This window comes from Colletotrichum fructicola, assembly GCF_000319635.2.
Source record: "Colletotrichum fructicola Nara gc5 chromosome Unknown KSG_Nara_v1_contig01, whole genome shotgun sequence".
Taxonomy (NCBI): domain Eukaryota; kingdom Fungi; phylum Ascomycota; class Sordariomycetes; order Glomerellales; family Glomerellaceae; genus Colletotrichum; species Colletotrichum fructicola.
In genome coordinates, this window is record NW_027094051.1 from 948,519 (window position 1) to 967,361 (window position 18,843).

The following is an 18,843-nucleotide window of genomic DNA, read 5'->3' on the forward strand; positions in this document are numbered from 1 at the left end:
TCATCGCGTCGTTTACGCTACCCTCTGGCGGATCCATCGTGCCGCTCTCGTGAGGTTCCATATAGCGTCTTCTCGTTGCGCTACCCTCTAGCGAATCGTCGTGTCGCTCTCGTGAGGTTCCGTATAGCGTCTTCTCGTTTGCACTACCCTCTAGCGAATCGTCATATCGCTCTCGTGAGGTTTCGTATAGCGTCTTTTGTTGTCGAGCTTAGAATATGTAAGGGGCTGGCCCCTAGGCTTGTTCAACGTAGAGGTGCCGTCGATTGACTATTCTAAGCTGAAGAAGGAGGAAAGGACTTTACAGGGATAGGCGCCTAGCAGCAGTGATGCAGACCGGGGCTAGGCGGTGTGCTACAGCAGAATAGTGGATCCGGCGGAGCCGGATCTCGGTAGCTGCTCCGGCAAAGCCGGAGATCTCGGCCGGGCTCTAGCCCGTTACAGCCTCCTGCTTGCCGTTTCCCTCGTGTGCAATTCCCAGATAAGTTTCATAGAAATCCTCCAGTTTTGAAAGGCTATGTTGCTATATAATTCACAACATCGACCTCGCATACACCTCCAATTTTTCATTAGTGAGCCTGGCATCTCAATCACACCATATCCGTCAGTCCATCACGGACCAAAGTTTCTCAATACATTGGTGCAGGCCAACAAGTGCTCATGGGCAAGTAGTCGATCAACAAGTGGGAGCCAATGCCGCCAACCAACAAGAAGCTTGACATTTTCCGAATGCTGTATTGCAAACTAACACAGCAGGAGTGGCAGCCAAGCCGCATGTGACTCCAAAGGTGGCACCAGTCCCAAAGTAGCACGCAACTGCGAGTATTGCGCATCCGGCCTGGCAAGTGCCATATGCGCAAGGACCAACCAAAACAGTAGCGGGTGCTAAAATGTAGATTGTCGGCAGTGTAGCCGTAGAGAACTTCATGGTGACAGCTGAGTCTGGGTTGTTGAAAAGAACTTTGCTTGAAAGTGGATGTGGTGGTTGCTGATTTTGCTGAGGAAGGTAAGGGCAGGATGCGTAGTGTGTGGTGTGTGTTAAGAAGGGTTAGAAGCAAAAAGACTGCGGGGAATATGACCCCTTAAATACATCCCGTCCGCGCTTGATGGTTTGGATGCAGGTTTGAACTATTCTGGCATGTTCCTCCACTCCCTTATTGAGGCCAGCAACCAGAAGAATCATTGAGACAAACGTAGAGCGACGGTATAGAAACAAAGTTACGTCACTGCGACAGAAAAGCGACATCCCTGGATAGGTCACTTTAGACTTTCTCATTCCTCCCATCGACCTGCAGCCGAGGCAGCTTTCACGTCTTCATGAGCGCTCTTCTGTATCAACGAGACATTTGTTGTGTTGTTCTCCCTTCGTTTCGTTTCGCAGGCTCCTGGTCACTGGAGACAACTATTGAAAACTCCATCTCAAAGCTCTTCGACATAGTCTCCATCATCGCATCGATGGTGCAGACGATTGCAGGCTGCCTGGACATCTACGGAAATCAGCATCAGTATCGGCCATGTTGATCATTGTGAAGTTCTGCCCAAGGTACCTTCTCGATCCCAATATTTTAATTCAAATCGTATGGGATAAGCACAGGTAGCCTGGCACCCCTCAAAAGCGAAGTAACATGCCCTGGCCTTCGGTGGGATGCAACATTTCGTGACCCATTCCTTTTCTACAACAATGTAGCAGGCATACGCAAGGGTAGCGCAATTCATCTGACAAGCGGCGTATTCTCGAATCATCGACTTTTTGTTTTCAAGGTCCTTGTTGCGCGAATTCCATTCGTCTTGATTTTGCTTGGGATTCTTTCCAGGCAGCAGGATGTCGGATGAGACATTTTGATAGAAAGGCCCAAAAAGCATGTTGCCCATGGCCAATCTCGCTGTGACCAAAGCTACGGCCAGTGTCTCCGGCCTCATTGCGAAGTAGCGGGAACAAACAATGGAGTTTTGAGCAGAGATGGCTGACGATGTGAAAGGTGACGTGGGACGACAGAACAGTGATCATGGATTGCACGGATTGCACGGATTGCACGGATTGCACAGTTGGAATAGATCTTTCCCCACGACTGCTGAAAGTTAAATACCTGTTTAGTTTTACTTGGGTGGTAAGAGGCACAGTAAGGAGAATGCATGTCTTGTCGGCCTCCGGCAGATGAGATCGTCGGGTGACACCAATTTGGGCGGCTACTATGCATAAAAATATAGTCCCATGCACCGAGCACTTGGTATTTCAATCCCGAGCAGGAAAATGCGAGAAATCACTAGGACGAATTCATATGTCTGACCGAGGGTATCTGATTCGCATTCGATCTCTAAAAAAGCAACTTTTCCTATAACCCAAAACGCCATGCCATGCGTCATCCGCAGTAAACCATCCGCCCCTGAGCTCCCCTCAGAACCGGATATTGCGCTTGCGACCAGTGTACTTTGACGTAGCCTTGACGATCTTTCCCTTCCTTTCCATCTGTTCCTTCTTCTTGACGATCCATGCCTTGCTGCCCTTCTTGATTTCCCCCTTGCCGCTCTGGTCGCTTGCCTTCCGCCTCGCGTCCTCGACGTCAACGCCCTCCATGCCGTTGACGACGTTGGTGATGTCGCCTCCCTTGCCGCCCTCAGCCGTGCCTCCGACTGTCAAGACCAGGTAGAGCTTAACGTTCTTCGTCTCCGGGTCGTCTTCGAGCAGACCGGCACCGAAACCAGCCTTCACCGCCGCCTGGGTAATCATGTTGCGCTGGGTGTCGTTCTTGGGGTAGAACTGGCACACGGCTCTTCCTCCACGACGTAATGACGCATACAGGCCGTTGAAGAAGCGGGTGAGGCGGCCCTCGGGGGATGTGTCGCTGCTCTCGGCGTTGCAGAGCCATTGAATAGCGGAAATGCTAATGGCAGCATCGAAGGAACCAGCGCGGAAGGGGACGCCCTGCCCGATGTCGGCCAGCAGCAGGTCGCCCTCAACATCTCTCTGTAGCGCAATGTCGAGCATGGAGGGTGAGATGTCCATGCCAATCCAGGTGTGAGGGCCGCCGTCCTCCTCACCCTCGGCGGAGAGGATCTCGCCGGAAAGACCGCTGCCACAGCCGACGTCGAGGATCAGGGAGGGGCCCTTGAGGTCGAGAAGTTCGAGAGCGCGACGGGTCATCGAGGCTTGAATGTTTTGGATACGGGAGCTCGTGGTGTATTTGCGCGCTTCGGTGTCATCGTAGTGGATGTCGGCCGCGCTGGAGGAGGTTAGTTGGATGGCGGGGTTCGGAGGGGAGATTGACGAACAGGGTATCCTCAGGGCGCGACATGATGGGCTAGATGTTTCGTTCGATTGACGGTCTAGAGTATTTTCAGGAGACAAGCAGCGGTCCGGAGGTCAGGGGAGCGGTTCGTGACGTCGGCGCATCGAGGTTTGGCGGTGAATTTTTGTGTCGTGAGAAACTTCAAAATTCGCAGGCTTCGGGGTGCGGATAGCTATCGATAAGATAAGCAAAATGGTGGGGTCGATAAGGCTCGATAAGATCAAGTCCCGGCTGCTTACTCATCCCGCGGTCCTCCCGCCTCCCGGATCATGAGCTGCTCCGAGACTCCGGCGCAAAGGCCACGCTTGCGAAATGGAACCCACCAAAAAATGTCCCTGTCTCCCCGTCCCGACGCGCCTCCCGTGGCCGTGCAGCATGCGCCTGGGCTTTAATTACACAATGTGAAGCTTCCCAGCTACAATTGCCCACCACCAAACACCACACCACCTTCGCCTTCTCCACGTTCTTTTTCTTTCTGTACCATATTCTTTTTCGAACACAACGCTACACAGCCGTCAAGATGTGGATTCTACCTCTTGTTGGCTACCTAGGCTCCATCGTGGGCTTCTGCTTTCTGACCCTGGCAATCGGTTCGTGAACCAACCCCCGGCCTCTGTTCTCCGGGTCTCCCTTGGCAGCATCGTGTACTGACGTAGCTATTCCCACAGCCTCGGGTCTTTACTACCTCTCTGAACTCGTCGAGGAGCACACGGTTACCGCCAAGAAGCTGCTCACGAAGCTCATCTACTCGATCATGGCCTTGCAGCTCCTGCTATGCGTCGTCGACCGGTTCCCCTTCAAGCTGACCCTCATGGGCATCGTCTCCCACGTCGTCTACCTCGGCAACATGCGCCGTTTCCCCTTCGTGCAGCTGACTGACCCTCTGTTTCTGGCCTCGTGTGGTATGTCTTTCCCCAAAAGCTGCTTTTCTAGAAAGCCAAGCTGACAGCAAGCTACAGTCCTCGTCCTCGTCAACCATTACCTCTGGTTCCGCCACTTCTCCGCCGCCCAGCAGCAATCCTACTCCAACATGCACTCCTACTACGACCAGCCCGACGTCCCGAGCTTCACCGAGATCGCCTCTTACTTTGGCCTCTGCGTCTGGATGGTCCCCTTCGCGCTCTTCGTGAGCTTGTCTGCGAGCGATAATGTGCTGCCCACGATGGGAAGCGAGGACCCCCTGCGGGACTCTTCTGGCAAGAACAAGCGCCAGGGCTTCGTCAAGTCCATCGTCGATACGGTGCTCGGTGCCATTGGACAGGTGTTCAGCGGAGTGGGCTGGGACAGGAGGTGATCGTGTCTTGCATGTGAAGAGGGGCGGGACTTGGTTAGGGATTACTGCATATGGAACATGCCGGCGCTGCCCGCATGCCATTTTGTCACGAAGCTGTCGGTTTATATAAAATAGATACCCGGAGACTTTCTCCATCTGAGCTCCTGTCGCCCAGTTCTAGACACGAGTCCTTTGGCGTGTATGACGTACTTGGCAAAGGCCAGGGGTAGCGATCCAGCCCACCATAGTCACATAGTCCCACAAAAAACAGCAACTGTCCGGATCTGAGTCCGGGTATCCGGTCTCTCACGCCGAGACTAGAGCGGGGCACCCAACTCTCCACGACAGTGCCGGTGACGAGAATATGATTCACGATACAGAACAGCTCTCAGAAGCCCAAAGTGTAGGCTCTCCAAAGAGTATTGGCTGCAGTGTCAAATCGAGAAAAGATGGAGGGGAGAAAGCAGCAAGACGATGCGGTGCCAGGAGACAAGCACTATGCATTGTATGCCCTACCTTGGCAACCCAACCTGACGCAGGCCAGAATTGAAGTATTTTCAGATCAGGCTGCGAGCGACGTCGCTGGTCCAAAAAAGTGATCAGCATGAAAGTGTGCCATATTCGGCAGCCTGTATGAGCTGAGCTCTAGACGTAGATTGGTCCGGATGCCCCAACATCAGGCTGCGTAGAGTCCTTGTGACTCTCGACAAACCTTTTGTCTCACGACCGGCAGTCTGCGCAGCCCGGACTTTGGCTCTAATGTATAAGCGCAACTCGAATGTCTAGAGATTGCCTTCTGCCAAGAGTAGGTCATGGGTACCTTCGTTGCTTCTCTTTGCTGGTCGACGACTTCGCTGCGCTGCTCGTGGCACTGCCGGCATGTTAGTTCCCTTCAGATCGCGTCGAGTTCTGCGGGTTTCACACAAAAGGCAGACTTTTAAGCCAAAGTGTAACCATAAGCATTGTCGTGTAACTAGACTCAGGTATTGTGTCAAGATTGTGTGACTGCTGGTGACACTCCAGATGGATGGTCCGGTTTTCTTAAGATTCAATGACACGCCCCGAACGAGAGCTGGAGTCGCATCCAGCCAATCCATCCCAGAGAAGACGCCTTTGATCCCCAGCTTCATACAGTAAAAACCTCCAACCAATGCAATCATGTCGAGCATCGCCCCATCCGAAAGCTCCCATGATGAAGCAACCGCTTCCGTTTTCGAATCCTACGATCGAGGACGATGCAGTTCCTGCCTGGCCATTGCGTGCCGCACCACAGCTGACGACACCGGAGCCCGTGACTCCCTTTTGAGCAACCCAGATCTCAGCTTCGACAGAGAGGCTTCGCTTAAGAGATACAAGCCTTCGATGAAGAATACGTTGACTTGGCGCCCGGAGTGGCTTCGACCTGTCGTCTTATCAACATTCATCGCCTTGTTTCTCATTTCAACCGCCAGTCTTGCTACAATGCTCTACCTCTCAGAGAGACACCATGGTCTCGTGCGAACACGACCGGATCTAGAATACCTGTGGCGTTTTGGCCCGACAGCTGGTAAGGCTATTCATAACCTTTGGTCGCCAGGGCCTGATAGCATGCTAATATCACAACTTCCCAGCCCTCACCATTATGTCCATCTTCTGGTCTAGAGTTGAGACTCAAGTTCTCAGATACATGCCATGGATATCCTATGGTCACCAGCAGTCACCCCATATCAACCCAGGCGACTTTGATCTCGACTACACAGCAATGCTATCGCCTGCCATCCTCATTCAATCCTTGCGAAGAAAACACTACCTTGTCTTCATGATCGTCGTCATATCCGTCGTCCTCAAAATACAAATTGTCCTCGCTTCTAGTCTATATAGTTTAGAATTTATCCGAGTCTCAGAAAGCGTTGACATCGAGATACTAGACGTCTTCAACACTACTGCGAAAGCTGTCCGAACCGAAGATACCAGCCCGTATTACATTGCGCATGGCACCAAAAACTTCGAGATGCGCCCTCCATTTGGGATTGCTCAAAACATAGCTTACCAGACTTTCCAAACTGTTGACGGTTCCCGAGGCACTGTTGACGCACCCCTGGAGGTTGTTGTTGACGGTTATTTCTCAGAGGCGCGATGCTTGAAATTGGAGAGCTACTCCCACTTGGAAATACCTGAGGACAGCAACGAGCCCAACAGTTACTCCATCGGCCTCAAGCTTTGGTTCCAAAGTTGCGAGCAGCCGATTTTGGTTGATGAACTGGACCACGAGCGAGTGACGGCAGTTTGGGATCCGGACCGCGAGGAAAATCGCACCCACTGGGTGGGCCACACCGCCTTAAGCGAATCCAGAGCTTGCGCACAACTGTCCCAAGAAGAAGACCAGACAGACATCCAGTCGCTTTATTTCGCGGCTAGGTTTGGGAAGTCCTCCGGCAACTCATCAACTTCCGTATTGCTAGACGTCGCAGGCGTGCTCTGCTCTGCAAGGTCTTGGATATCAAAGGTCCAGGTTGTGGACAACGGCACAGATCCTCTTATCAAGCCACTTCAGGACGCAATCAAAACCCCAGTCGCCGCAAATCTGTGGGATCTCATCGACTTTTCCGTACCTCTGTCGTTCGGGGGCTGGAACAGATCTATGATGAACCGCGCACACGGTCCAATCAGCACCGCCATTGAGTTTTATGGCATTCCCGAGGATACACCTGCAAATGGTGCGGCCATCTCAATTTACACGAATGAGACCTTCTACCTGTCAGCCATGAACATGCCTCGTGTTCTCAGTCCGTGGGTTGGACACTATAGACTCCGGGAAGTCGTCAAACAGCCCATTCGTACCACTGCGTCTAAACTCCCACAGGTTCATAAGTTGATAGTCAGCAAATGGATCTGTGTGTCAATGATGACATTGTTTGGTTTGCTTGCTCTCACACTGGTCGTTACACTCCTTTCGTATCGAAGTATGACAGCAATTTGGTACAGAGATCCAGCAACGATCCTTGGGAACTTACTTTTCATCCGAGACAACGCAGAATACGTCAAAGAAGCACTCATATCCGAAAGTCGATTCGAAGACGGGACATCAACTTGGAGCCACTGCAGTTTCACCCCTATTGTGTTGAGAAGGTGGGCGCGGGTCACATTCGCTGTCATAGGCCTTGCGATTATTGCGGGACTTTCGTACAGCCTCATCCAATCCCGGGACTTGGAAGGACTTGCGACGATCGACAAGGAGCGTGGCTACTTGCATTTGACGTGGACCTCCGTCCCAACAATCGTCATGCTTTGCATCGCTTTGTACATCAGTTGTTGCGACTCTGCATACCGAGGTCTCGGAATACTTTCGAAGCTTTCGGCGGAGTCTTGTAGTACCAAAGAGCTTGACATGTCGTTCACGAACATGTTAGGCCTTCGGGTGCTTTATGACTCCCTCCAAACCCGTATTCGAGGTTTGACACTGTCGCAACTTCTCGCGATCATTTGCGCGTTCCTGACGACGCTCGCTTCAGCCATCTTCACCCTCCAGGTCTTACCAAAAGATGAGGTTATCGTGTTACAACAAAGCACATGGTTTGGATCCAGCGAAAAGCAAAACAGCAGTATCTCCAAGTCCAGGAGGAAGGCGTTGGGTGCGCTCGTGCTGCGTCAAGGTGAAGGAGCCTTAAAATACCCACAGAACACCTACGACGACCTCGTTTTTCCGGTTCTCGACAACGCAGACAACTTGAATTTCTCTCAAAACATATCCGTCAAGGCCAGCATCCCAGCAGCCAAGCTCAACTCCACCTGCTGGGAGCTGTCTCCGGATATCTACCGTGCAAAATTCTCTGGATTCGGGAACCGTGATATCGATCTCGTAGCGAACGAATCCTTTTCCTGTCCCAACGGGAGTCAAGCAACGTTTTCAGTTAGCATGACCCCTCCCCAGATTGACCTCACTACGATAGGTTCCACAAAGCCGAGTGATTCCTGATACTTTGCTGCACAATTGAAGTCCCCGGAAAATGTGCTATCCGCGACAGAAGCTTGCGGCCTCAGCTTTGGAAGCCTCGACGACTTCTACCATTCCCCCAATAGGTTCCAGACTTACGCCTGGGGAAAATTTTCTAAAAAGAACCGGGAGTTTCAACATCTATCAATCTGGCGATGCAACTACAGCTGGACCGAGGTGCCTACTGAAGTTCACCTCCGTTTCAGTGGAGGAGAGTACGTCCTAGATTCGGAAAAGAGACCTCAGCCAGACTTGTCCAGGGCCCGGCCTTGGAGCCCTCCGTTCGATGTGCCTCACATTGACGGTCAATTTGGAAATATTGAATCGGCGATACCCGACGTGAACACTGATGCCACCCTCATAGGAGAATTAAGCGAGTGGTTTAGACCGCTGATGCGGCCATTCGGCCGATTTTCTCTCGACGCCTTCGAGGATCCAAGCCAGGAGGAGCAGATACTCGACGATTTGCACCACCAATACGGGTTCCTTGCCGCCCAACTTGCGAACCTGGAGAATCGCTTCGACATCACAGAAAGTTCCGAGACCGACCCTCCCCCATCTCTTCCGCACTTGGAGGCGGTGGCTACCGATAATGGCCGTCGTCGTCTCGTCCAGGATCCAAGGGTGACCTACGTCATCATTGCGATACTGTCGCTCACGATAATCGCTAATTTGTGGGCATTGGGCTTTGTAGCGACTGGGCTCACTACAGGAAAGTCGAGGCTACTTCATATGAAAGTGGAGGGCCTGGCGCCAGATGGATGCAACAGCATGGCCGCCATGGCCGCACTACTAAGCAACTCGAACATCCTGAGTCGATTACCCGGGAACGCCAATTCTATGTCGGCAAAGGAGCTTAACAACCACATGTCGGGCCTTCGTTTCCAAATGGGTTGGTTTCTGGACGAAGCGACTCAAACCAAGCATTATACTATTGGCGCGATGGACGACGAGGACTTCAAGTTCATAGGCAGTAAGGAGCAGATGGACAAGGAATCACGTTCTTCAATCAGTTCAAGTTGATCGGCAAGGACTTTTGCGGGTAACATGCGAATTTCAGTTGTCGACGTCAGTTGTGGGCGAGACTAGTACAAGGGTAGACTCAGGATGTTGCATGAAGAAAGAAAAAGACGTTAAAGAGGCACTGATCTTCGATGCTGTGCTCCGTCTCACATGCCGATTCCAGGAACGCGGTGTCACCGTGACTGGATGCTGGCAAAGCCTAAAGGCAGCACTACCCAACCTAGAAAGGAATTGCAAAGTAGAAGAACGTCTCATCGAGAATAGTATGTATAGTCCTGTCACTGACGAGGATCTCAGTTGTGCCTCTACGTTTGGAGGATCCCACTGACCAGTGTACATTAAATACCTAGAATACCGCTCCTTTGGTGTAACACCTTCTAAGTCTGTAGCACCTCTACCTGCAGTTTTCCGTTGTGTGTGTCAGCAAGCAGAGCAGGCTCGGCTGATGGACGAAGGTGAATTGAGACAGAGGGGCGCCTATCTATCATCGTCAGCGGCTCCGCGAGGGCTGGCCACTTGTCTGTCATCCCGTCCTATCTCCCTGCCAGGCACTCCCCAGCGCTGCCTAAAGGGAAGTTACTTTATCACGCGTTCAGCCAACCTAGGCAAGGATAGACCCAATCAATGGATAAACTCGACACCCTTAGATTGACTTCAAATATTTGATGTCTTAATACATATGACAGGCTGTAGATCAACCTCCGCAGTCATCTAGGTATGCCCGGCCACCGGAAACGCGACATATCGCCAGCCCCTCGATCATTACATAAAGCTTTCGGTAAGAGCCCTTTTACCTGGTGGCTCTGGTCGGGTCAGATTAGGGCTAGCCAGGCAGGGCGGCACAACAGTGATTGAGACCATCGTCAACTTTCACTCACTCACACATAAGTGTTACAAGCTGAGACCTTCACATGAAATGTTGTCGGCTATGCTCGGCACTAGAGTAAGGCATTTAGGTTTCAATCAAGAGCGTTGCTTCAATGACTGTCGCATCACAACTCCACCTATAGCGGCAGGATAGTGCCTGGTTTCTAACGGACGTTTATCAATGGATTGTAGTGCATTGGAATCTAACTACAGTACAGCGAGTGACGATGTTGCATGTTCCTACGTTTTGTTTCCTCCATGTTTCTCGTCTCCTATTCCCAAAGGAATGTTGAAAATGCTACTAGCGAATGAATGACCTTGGTGTTTGCAGCCCGAAATAAAGTGCTTCGAACAGGAATGAGAGACCCTCCACTCATTTGCGAATTTGTTGGTCATGATATCGAGTCGATATTAACGGCGCTTCGCAACACCGTGCCGCTTGAGGAAATCAACACGTTCCTGGCGGTCGGTGAGAGTCTCGTATGTAGGGGCATGCTCGGAGTCGCGGGATAGCTTCCAGACATGGGTGGCATCACGGACGGCATAAGCCGTGTGCTGAGTCTGACGCCAGCCCTCTGACCGCTTAGCCTTCTTGTTCTTCTGGATCCAAGTCTCCTTCTTGGGAGAGACGTCGCGAGCGTGGCGGCGACCGTGGTCGCCACCACCATCATCCTCGCCGTCCTCATCACCATCAGTCGGCTCCTCGTCAGTGCTAGGATCCTCGTCGCCGCCCTCTTCGCCGAGGGCGCCGGCGGCGGAGCCCTGCGGGATATCAGTGGTGGCGCAAGTGTCGTCCTTGGCCAGCTGAAGACCGCAGCGGTTCTCCGAGTCCGGGGCCTGGCCCTGGTCTAGTCCATACAGGACAACGCCGCCCTGGTCGTCGCTGGCCTGGGCGGAACTGTACAAGGTGTTGACAGCGCCACTGCAGCAATCGCCAACGACTTGCTCCTCACAAACGATGCTGATCTCATCATCTGGACAGTCAGAGTCTTCGTTCAAGTAGATATCGAAGGCGAAGGCGCGGTGGCCAAGCAGGAGAAGAGAGGCAAAGATGGCAAGAGTGTTGGTACGCATGATGGCGGTTCAGGCTAAGATGTGATACCAAGTTGTATAAAGGGGGAGGAGAACTTGTGTGCTAATGTAGAAGTGTTCGTGTCTGATGAGGAACGGAAAGATAGACTTACTGCCATGACTCTGGGTTTCCTTTATATTTTGCGATGCCATCCTGGAAGCGCTTGAACGTTGTTACTGTTGAGCTCCGGACGTACTGGGCGACACGAAACAGAACAGTGCCTGGTCTTGAGAAGTTGCTGACGGCCAAGTGACGATTTGTGACGGGTTCGTAAGCTGCGAGTTCAGAGATCGTCACGAACAGCTGATTCTCTTGCTGACAACAGCCCGTTACAAAGGAATACGGTCTTTGGTCCCTCGGTGAAATGATTGCAACTGTAAAGAACCTTTTATGATGCTACTGTACGTCAGAGTGCTTTTCAGAGGTTGTTGTTGCAGCTACAACTGCGGCTCCGAGGTCGTGCACAAATACAGGCTGTAGATCCTTGCACTATCAGAGTCCCTTGAATAGTCAACGTGTAGACAGAGTCGGGCGTCGGGCGGAGGTGGGTCGTCGGAGGCTGTGACAATGGTGTTGTGGTGAGAGGATTTGTGACAATGCAACTCTAGACTCTCAATTTTCCCAATTGCGAAAAGCTGTGATTGGGGCCGAGGCAGTGTTTCGAAGGCAGCCGCCAAGACACCAAGGAAGATCTCGATGACAAGATGTGCCGGCTTCTTGCAAGAGCCGCTTCATAGTCTCCAATATTCTCCGAAAGACGTGTAGGTCGCAAGTTTGTCATTCGTCCGGAAGACGTAATCAAGCAGCTGATTGGTTACGACTCCGCAGGGCGTTCCGGCGCCGCCGCATGGCACTTCATGGAACTTTGGTTTTATCAGCCCGAAGTAGACTGATCGAACGGCTCGCGCCCGGTGTGGTCCACCTGTCAGACCGGTACAGACACGATATGATGATCTATCAAAGTCCCGGGTTGTGCTGAAAAGTCTTAGCCTGCGTCCTGTCGATCAATATTGAATAAGGATTACTGATGATACGGAAAAGGTGATCAAACGTTGATCTACTTCCGTTTAGAGCTGAAGACCTGGTCCGATAATTGACTTTGACCCCTTTTGGGATTCATCTATACATAGAATGAGTAAGATTCTTTTGCGCTTCAACTTCGCATTGTGACAAATTCATTACATCCGGAATACTTCATAGCTTCGAAGATGCTACCCAAAAGGTACCAGAAGTGTCGATAGAAAATCAAGAATGTGTTCTGGCTCTCTGTGTCTCTCAAAAATCTTGTCATCGCAAGATGAGTTACGCCAAAACCCCGCTGGCTGTACCATCATGGTCTCATCTCGATCTTCTTCTGGTGTCAGGAATTATCACGGAGACGTCGGATGACTGAAGTCAGCTCAGGGTTGAATTCCGGCTCACCGACGGCAATGATTTGCGAAGCGTCTAATCGAATAGAGACTCAACTTTCTACTCGGATTTTGTGAATTGTACTTTGGTAAAATGATTGCGTGTTCTTTCACTAAGTTTGGAGCCAGCGTGTTGCGATGCGGGAATTCAGGCTGCATTCCTCCTATAGGCTATTTGTGATGTTGTCATGATTATCTTTGACGACCGCTGCCAAATGACCCGAAATAATCGCCAAAGTATATAATGCTTTGATATTCTCGTATAGCGTTCACTTTAATTCTTGAGTAAGCCTTCTCACCAGATTCTCAAGCAACGATTCATTAATCACCCGCACCAAAGGACCAGTTTTACTTTCAAGTCCTCAAACTACTTCACCAATTCAAAATTATGTTCTCCAACACCAAAATCGTCATGGCCCTGGCCACTACCCTCACCCTTAGTCTCTTCCGTCCCGCCGCTGCCGGAAACCTTTGCCTGTCCTACACCTATCAAGTCCAGGGCGGGAATGGCGCACACGACTGGCGGACCTTCGCGGCCGGCAGCCCGTGCGATACCACCAACGTTTTCGACGAGGACATCTGCTCGTCGCTGCCGGCGAGTGACAACATCTGCGATGTTGACTACACTCTTGTCTCAGCTGAGGATGACACCATTGACGATGCCGACTGCAGCATTGCCATTGAGATTGACGGCACCGTCTACCACGGACGTCTGTCGGATGGCGGTCTAGACGGCAGCGAGTGTGGTGCTGACTGCGGATTCCCGCCTCGCGAATTCAAGAGCAACTACATCTTTGAGAATGTGCCCATGTGCAGTTAAGGCTTCATAAGGTCTTGAGATGGGCAGGAACGGAATTTGACGACAGATGACACCTACGGCTAGTCAGGGGGAGCGCACAAGTGTCAGAGAATTCGAACAGCTTGGGTTGATGTATACCAGAGCCAGTCATTACCACATATCTCCTAGTCACATACACTCGTTGATTGTCTCATTCCACCTTGAATTGAATTACAAAATGACCAAAGTGACGCCCCATCATGGCATGCGAACGCCTGCTAGCTAACTGTCTCTGCCTTCCCCGTTTTCGCTACGTAACAGAATGTGAGTCAAAAGTGGCCTTTGTATGTCTACCGGCCACGGACTTTAGCAGGCCATCATACCGGCCGGTGTGGGTGGGATACCGATGATGCCTTATGTCCGAGGTCGGAGGGACTTTTCGGCCTTCACATATTTGATCTCAAAAGCAGCAAAATCAAGTCAGATATCTCACTCTTTATTCCCTACATTCTCGGCCAGTAGCAGCACTAGCTTACCAAGTGACAACAGCTGAAAATTGAAGATATCGGCTTCAGGACTAAGAAGCACGTCTGGGCTTCACATACAAAACAAGATTTCTAAATGTCTAAACCATTTTTCCTGTCAACCTCACCTTCAACACCGTCCATACTTATGAACGAACTCAACTCCATCCTGGCAAGCTCTAATACCCAGGAACAAACCGACCCAAGATCCCATTGGTGAGTCTCCGGACCTGCTCCACTGTCCTTGGGCCGATGGCCATCGGCTTATGACTCGCCACGGTAACGGCCTGGACCTCTGCCTCCGCAGGCAAGAACGCCATCTCCGCCATCGCCGCGCCCAAGTCTCCATATGATGCTGATGCAGCCGGCTCGTCGATGCTGATCGTATAGCCCGAGTACTCCCCCTCGAAAAGAAAAGGGGCGTGGAACAAGGTGACCGTGACCAGCGACGAAGAGATGAGCTTCTTCTCCGCCGTGGCTAGGTCAAAGTAGATGTGATTCAAGGAGGCCATGATCAACCAATGTACCCAAGCTGGTCGGTGTGATGATAGCTTCTCGCTTATAGATTCAGATGAAAGGAACGTCATGTGCGGCCGCCGCCACGTTCCTCCCGCTTCCGCCTTCTCGTGTAACTCGCTTAACGCTGCGAGAATTGCTTCAGCAGCATCGCGGTGCATGTGCATCCCGGGTTGGTTGTCGTTGCTGCCGATGGTGCACATGATATGTGTTGCGTCCGACAGGCAGTGCACCATGAGGGCATGGTCGCTCAGTTGGCCCTCGGTGATCTCCACGTGGGAGTAGCTTTCAATGCCTGGGAAGAGTAGCTTGAGCTTGCGCGCTGACCGGACAAAGACATGGATCTTGGTCGATTTGTTTGTGTTGGATAGGAGTGATTTCAAGACTGCGCCGCCGGTGCTGCCGGTACAACCAAAGAAGGCGAGCTTTTGAACCTCTGATGGAGCCATCTTAATGTTTTGGTCTTGCTTGAGTATTTGAGAAATTGGAAAGACTATAAAGACTATGGGAGATGTGGCTTTGTGGAGTGAAAACTCACTCTAAACCGAGCATATATACATCATGAAGAGACGATCTCAGCGCTGAGCCGGTCACTCAAGGACGCCGAAGAACCGGAGGTTGAATTCCGTTAACAGTAGCTTCGGAGTGCCGATAGACGCGAAGCACAAGCGAACCTATGCTGGCCAACTGACAAATGCAAAGACGTGGAGTTTTATTTGTGTCCGCCGGCATTTGGCCCGTACCAAATTCCTTGGCGTCAGGTCCGCGGCTCTGGCCCTTGCTCAGTGGGAGCCGGCCGCATCGGATGAACATGGAGATTTATTCGGTTAAGGCTCCGATCAGATTCTAAACTTCGGCCTCGGTCGCGAAGTTCTAATAAGCCCGCAATTGGCTCATGAAACTGTTCATGGATCCGCTGTAAAGGTCAACATGTCAAAGATCCAATCGTGGAAACGATTGAAAGCCTGCTATATGAGTCTAAGAGCCACTGTCTGAGCCCGCCATGAAATATTTTGAGCCCGGTGTTATTACGTAGGCGGTTCTTTAACTATTGATCGTCAACTTCATATTCAAAAAGATGCAAAAGACGTCAAGTATGAGAGCCGCAGGTATTGGCTTGCTTGTTTTCATACAGAAATCTTTGGCCATCTCCGCTGGGTGCAAAACACTCGCTCAGGTGTCCCCGGGTATCACTTTTCAACCAGGATCTGCAGTTTACGAGTATGAAAAGCGCAATTTCTGGTCCAATACCCGTAAGGCCTCGAAGGTCTCTCACACTTGCATGAAAGTTGGTAAACTGATCGGCCACGGTGTAGAGATACTCAACCCAGGCTGCATCTTTGTGCCTACCTCAGCTCATCAGGTCAGCACCGCCATGAGCGCAGTAAAGTCCGTCAACGGCTCCTTCGCCGTCAGAGGCGGTGGTCACACGGCCATTCCGGGGGCGAATAGCATCGACGGAGATGTGCTCATCGTCTTCTCCAACATGACACGACTGGAATTCTCCGCTGAACGCAGCCATGTTCAGCTCGGTCCAGGGCTTCGTTGGGGAGAGGTTTACAATGCCCTTGAGCCATACGATCTTACCGTCGCTGGCGGCCGCGTAGCACCCGTTGGCGTTCCGGGGCTGTTGTTGGTTGGCGGAATAGGCTTTTACAGCAACAAGTATGGCTTCGCAGCCAACACGGTCAGCAGCTTTGAGGTTGTCCTCGCGGACGGGAGAATCGTGAACGCGACCGCTTCTAATGAGTACAATGACCTCTTCTGGGCGGTGAGCATTCTCCGAGAAACCAGCGGTAGAGGTCGAAACTGATATTGCTCCCAGTTGAAAGGAGGCGGCCCGAACTTTGGGCTCGTCACATCGTTCGAACTCCAGACCATACCCAGCCCAAGAGTATTTGCCGGCGTTCTGCAATTCGAGTCTTCCCAATTTGAAGCCTTCTTTGAGGCTGTCGCTGCCTATTCCGCGGACATCTTCGACGCAAAGTCACACATCATCCCCACAGTAGGATTTGCCAGAGACGATGGTACAGACGAGATCTCGGCCTACGCATACGTCGTGTTATTCTACGACGATCCGTATGAGACAGAGCCTGGGATCTTCCGCCGGTTTCTCGACATACCCAACGTCGGCAACACGCTGAATCACCAGACTGTCGCAAATCTCGCTTTTGAGACTGGAAAGTCCGTCATGGATGGCCAGGGTGATATTCTCACCGGAGGAACGATCGCGTCAATGCACTTTGAAGGACTGCTACGCCATTGCGTTGACCTGGGTCGACTCTCAGTACGACGACGTTATCTCCGCTTGGATTGAGAAGACAGTCCAAACAATCGACAGCGCCACGGCTGAGGCGGGCCTTCACAATCCTTTCAGATACATGGGAGATTCCGCCGCCTTCCAAGTTGCTGAATTCTTCGATGGCTATCCTCAGGGCGTTGCGGAACGGCTGAATAATGTCGCACTGAAGTATGATCCCGATGGGTTCTTTCAGAAGAATATGCCGGGTGGTTTCAAGTTGTCCGCCTCAAAAATATCCAGAAACAACGGTGTGGGAGGTGTTGACGGGACTGAGTCCTATGATGCCGGTATCGTTAAACAAGGGGACGGCAGGGTCTCGTGGCTTCATGGCTTTGATGTTCCTCTGCAAAGATGAAAACGGGAATGCCCGTGTGTTGGTTAATCTGGTCGTGAGGGAACAGCCTTGATGATACGTCTTCATGATATCAAGGCTTGTAGAAACTAGTCATCTCAAAAAGACCGCCGGCTCTGCGCGGATGAAATAGGTAGCAGACGTAAGATGCCAAGCCAACATCAACCAAAAATACCCATCACCAACAGCAAAAAGACCTTGCATAAGCGAGACCCTTTTCAGATACCCGGCCAGTGAACATTCACAGAAGATGGATGCCCCTAAAAATGCAGTGCTGCTGGCTATACCCGCTCGCTGATGCGCCTGAAGCGTGGTCTTTTTAGCAATCATCACCCCTGTCGACCATGTGCCCCCCTCCCCAGAGACTTTGGTGCCTGCACTAGCTCACGGCTGCCAGGGGGCTTTTTACACATGTCGGGTTCTTTTGGCCAATTCGAATTACTGCCTACCAAAAAGCCCGCTTGAGGATAGGTAGTTTCTGGAGAGGGTGGACCATGGGTTTTTTTGATGACGACGCATGCATTTTGGAATGTTTTGGGAATGTTTGGCTGTTCGACGTTCGATAGACTACATGATTTTGTATTTTTGTCCGCGTGAGGAAAGAACCGTAAAAGGACCTTTTGAGGAGCCTGTGGTGGCGGAGGAGTTCGACTCCTCGTCACTGAGGATTGACGCTCCTCAGCACATGAGGATCGCGACCACCGCAGCGGTCTTTTCATGACCTTTCGAGGGCCTGTGAGGATTTGGAAATGTATATAAGATATTGATGAAGGCCAACGAAAGAAGTCTCTCGTCTTCAATCTCTCATTTAATACTCCCATCAGATTTCAATAGAGCAAAATTATCTACAATTTCCCCCGTCGCTTGAGACCCATCCCACCACCTGCATCCGTCGCAGAGATGTCTTCCCAACAGCCCAACCAATACACCACCCAATACGTCGCCGTCCCGCGTCAGCACCAAGGGCAAACGCCGACGCAATTCACATATCAACAACAAGGCGGCTCGGCCGCGCTCAACACCTGGCTCTCCCAGGGCGATTCCGCGAGTCCGTACCACAATATCGGGGCATACCGGCCGGTCACCGGCTCCGGAAGTGGGGCTAGCACATGGGGCGCGGCACCGGGTAGCAATGGAGCTACGCGGGGCAGCGGCCAGGGCCGCAGGAACTGATCCTGGCAAAGGAGCTTACGAAATTGACGAATGATGTATGAGAGAAAGATTTTTTGATCGCTCAGAGGATCACATCGGAGCATGGGGGCTAGCATGGAGCAGGGCGCGGGATGCGGGACATGCGGCATATGCGGCCGCCGTGGGGCCGCACGCTTGGGGGCGACAATTGGGGACCAACAACTTTTGGCGTTATCGGGAGTCATTTAGAAATAATACAAGGATCATTTTAATCTTACCTGAGTTCTTTGTGCTCGCAGGCAGGCTTCCTCAGATTTGTGAAGTGGTAACGCCGGAACA

At 51.8% G+C, this 18,843-nt stretch overlaps 7 protein-coding genes across 7 annotated transcripts; 4 read left to right on the forward strand and 3 right to left on the reverse strand.

Annotated features, from left to right (window-relative positions):
- Nucleotides 1-2,392: 2,392 nt before the first annotated feature.
- BUD23 (18S rRNA (guanine(1575)-N(7))-methyltransferase) lies at nt 2,393-3,290 on the reverse strand (the record flags this gene model as incomplete). Its single annotated transcript, XM_032036858.1, has 2 exons — nt 2,393-3,218; nt 3,268-3,290. 2 exons carry the CDS (start codon nt 3,288-3,290, stop codon nt 2,393-2,395), a joined length of 849 nt encoding a protein of 282 aa, XP_031884141.1.
- Nucleotides 3,291-3,804: 514 nt separating this feature from the next.
- SVP26 lies at nt 3,805-4,578 on the forward strand (the record flags this gene model as incomplete). The annotated part of the gene is made up of 3 exons (XM_032036859.1): nt 3,805-3,874; nt 3,953-4,186; nt 4,244-4,578. 3 exons carry the CDS (start codon nt 3,805-3,807, stop codon nt 4,576-4,578), a joined length of 639 nt encoding a protein of 212 aa, XP_031884142.1.
- Nucleotides 4,579-5,715: 1,137 nt separating this feature from the next.
- CGGC5_v000288 (uncharacterized protein) lies at nt 5,716-10,012 on the forward strand (the record flags this gene model as incomplete). Its single annotated transcript, XM_032036860.2, has 6 exons — nt 5,716-6,103; nt 6,168-8,501; nt 8,562-9,503; nt 9,631-9,816; nt 9,904-9,934; nt 10,009-10,012. 6 exons carry the CDS (start codon nt 5,716-5,718, stop codon nt 10,010-10,012), a joined length of 3,885 nt encoding a protein of 1,294 aa, XP_031884139.2.
- An 819-nt stretch (nt 10,013-10,831) lies between these two features.
- On the reverse strand, nt 10,832-11,644 carry CGGC5_v000289 (uncharacterized protein; the record flags this gene model as incomplete). Its single annotated transcript, XM_032036861.1, has 2 exons — nt 10,832-11,394; nt 11,605-11,644. 2 exons carry the CDS (start codon nt 11,642-11,644, stop codon nt 10,832-10,834), a joined length of 603 nt encoding a protein of 200 aa, XP_031884140.1.
- Nucleotides 11,645-13,289: 1,645 nt separating this feature from the next.
- CGGC5_v000290 (uncharacterized protein) lies at nt 13,290-13,721 on the forward strand (the record flags this gene model as incomplete). The annotated part of the gene is made up of 1 exon (XM_032036862.1): nt 13,290-13,721. The coding sequence occupies one exon, from the start codon at nt 13,290-13,292 to the stop codon at nt 13,719-13,721; it is 432 nt and encodes a 143-aa protein (XP_031884138.1).
- A 661-nt stretch (nt 13,722-14,382) lies between these two features.
- Nucleotides 14,383-15,168, reverse strand: tpcG (Monoogygenase tpcG; the record flags this gene model as incomplete). The annotated part of the gene is made up of 1 exon (XM_032036863.1): nt 14,383-15,168. The coding sequence occupies one exon, from the start codon at nt 15,166-15,168 to the stop codon at nt 14,383-14,385; it is 786 nt and encodes a 261-aa protein (XP_031884262.1).
- Nucleotides 15,169-16,094: 926 nt separating this feature from the next.
- sol5-3 (Bifunctional solanapyrone synthase) lies at nt 16,095-17,036 on the forward strand (the record flags this gene model as incomplete). The annotated part of the gene is made up of 2 exons (XM_032036864.1): nt 16,095-16,490; nt 16,545-17,036. The coding sequence occupies 2 exons, from the start codon at nt 16,095-16,097 to the stop codon at nt 17,034-17,036; spliced, it is 888 nt and encodes a 295-aa protein (XP_031884136.1).
- Between the last annotated feature and the right edge of the window lie 1,807 nt (nt 17,037-18,843).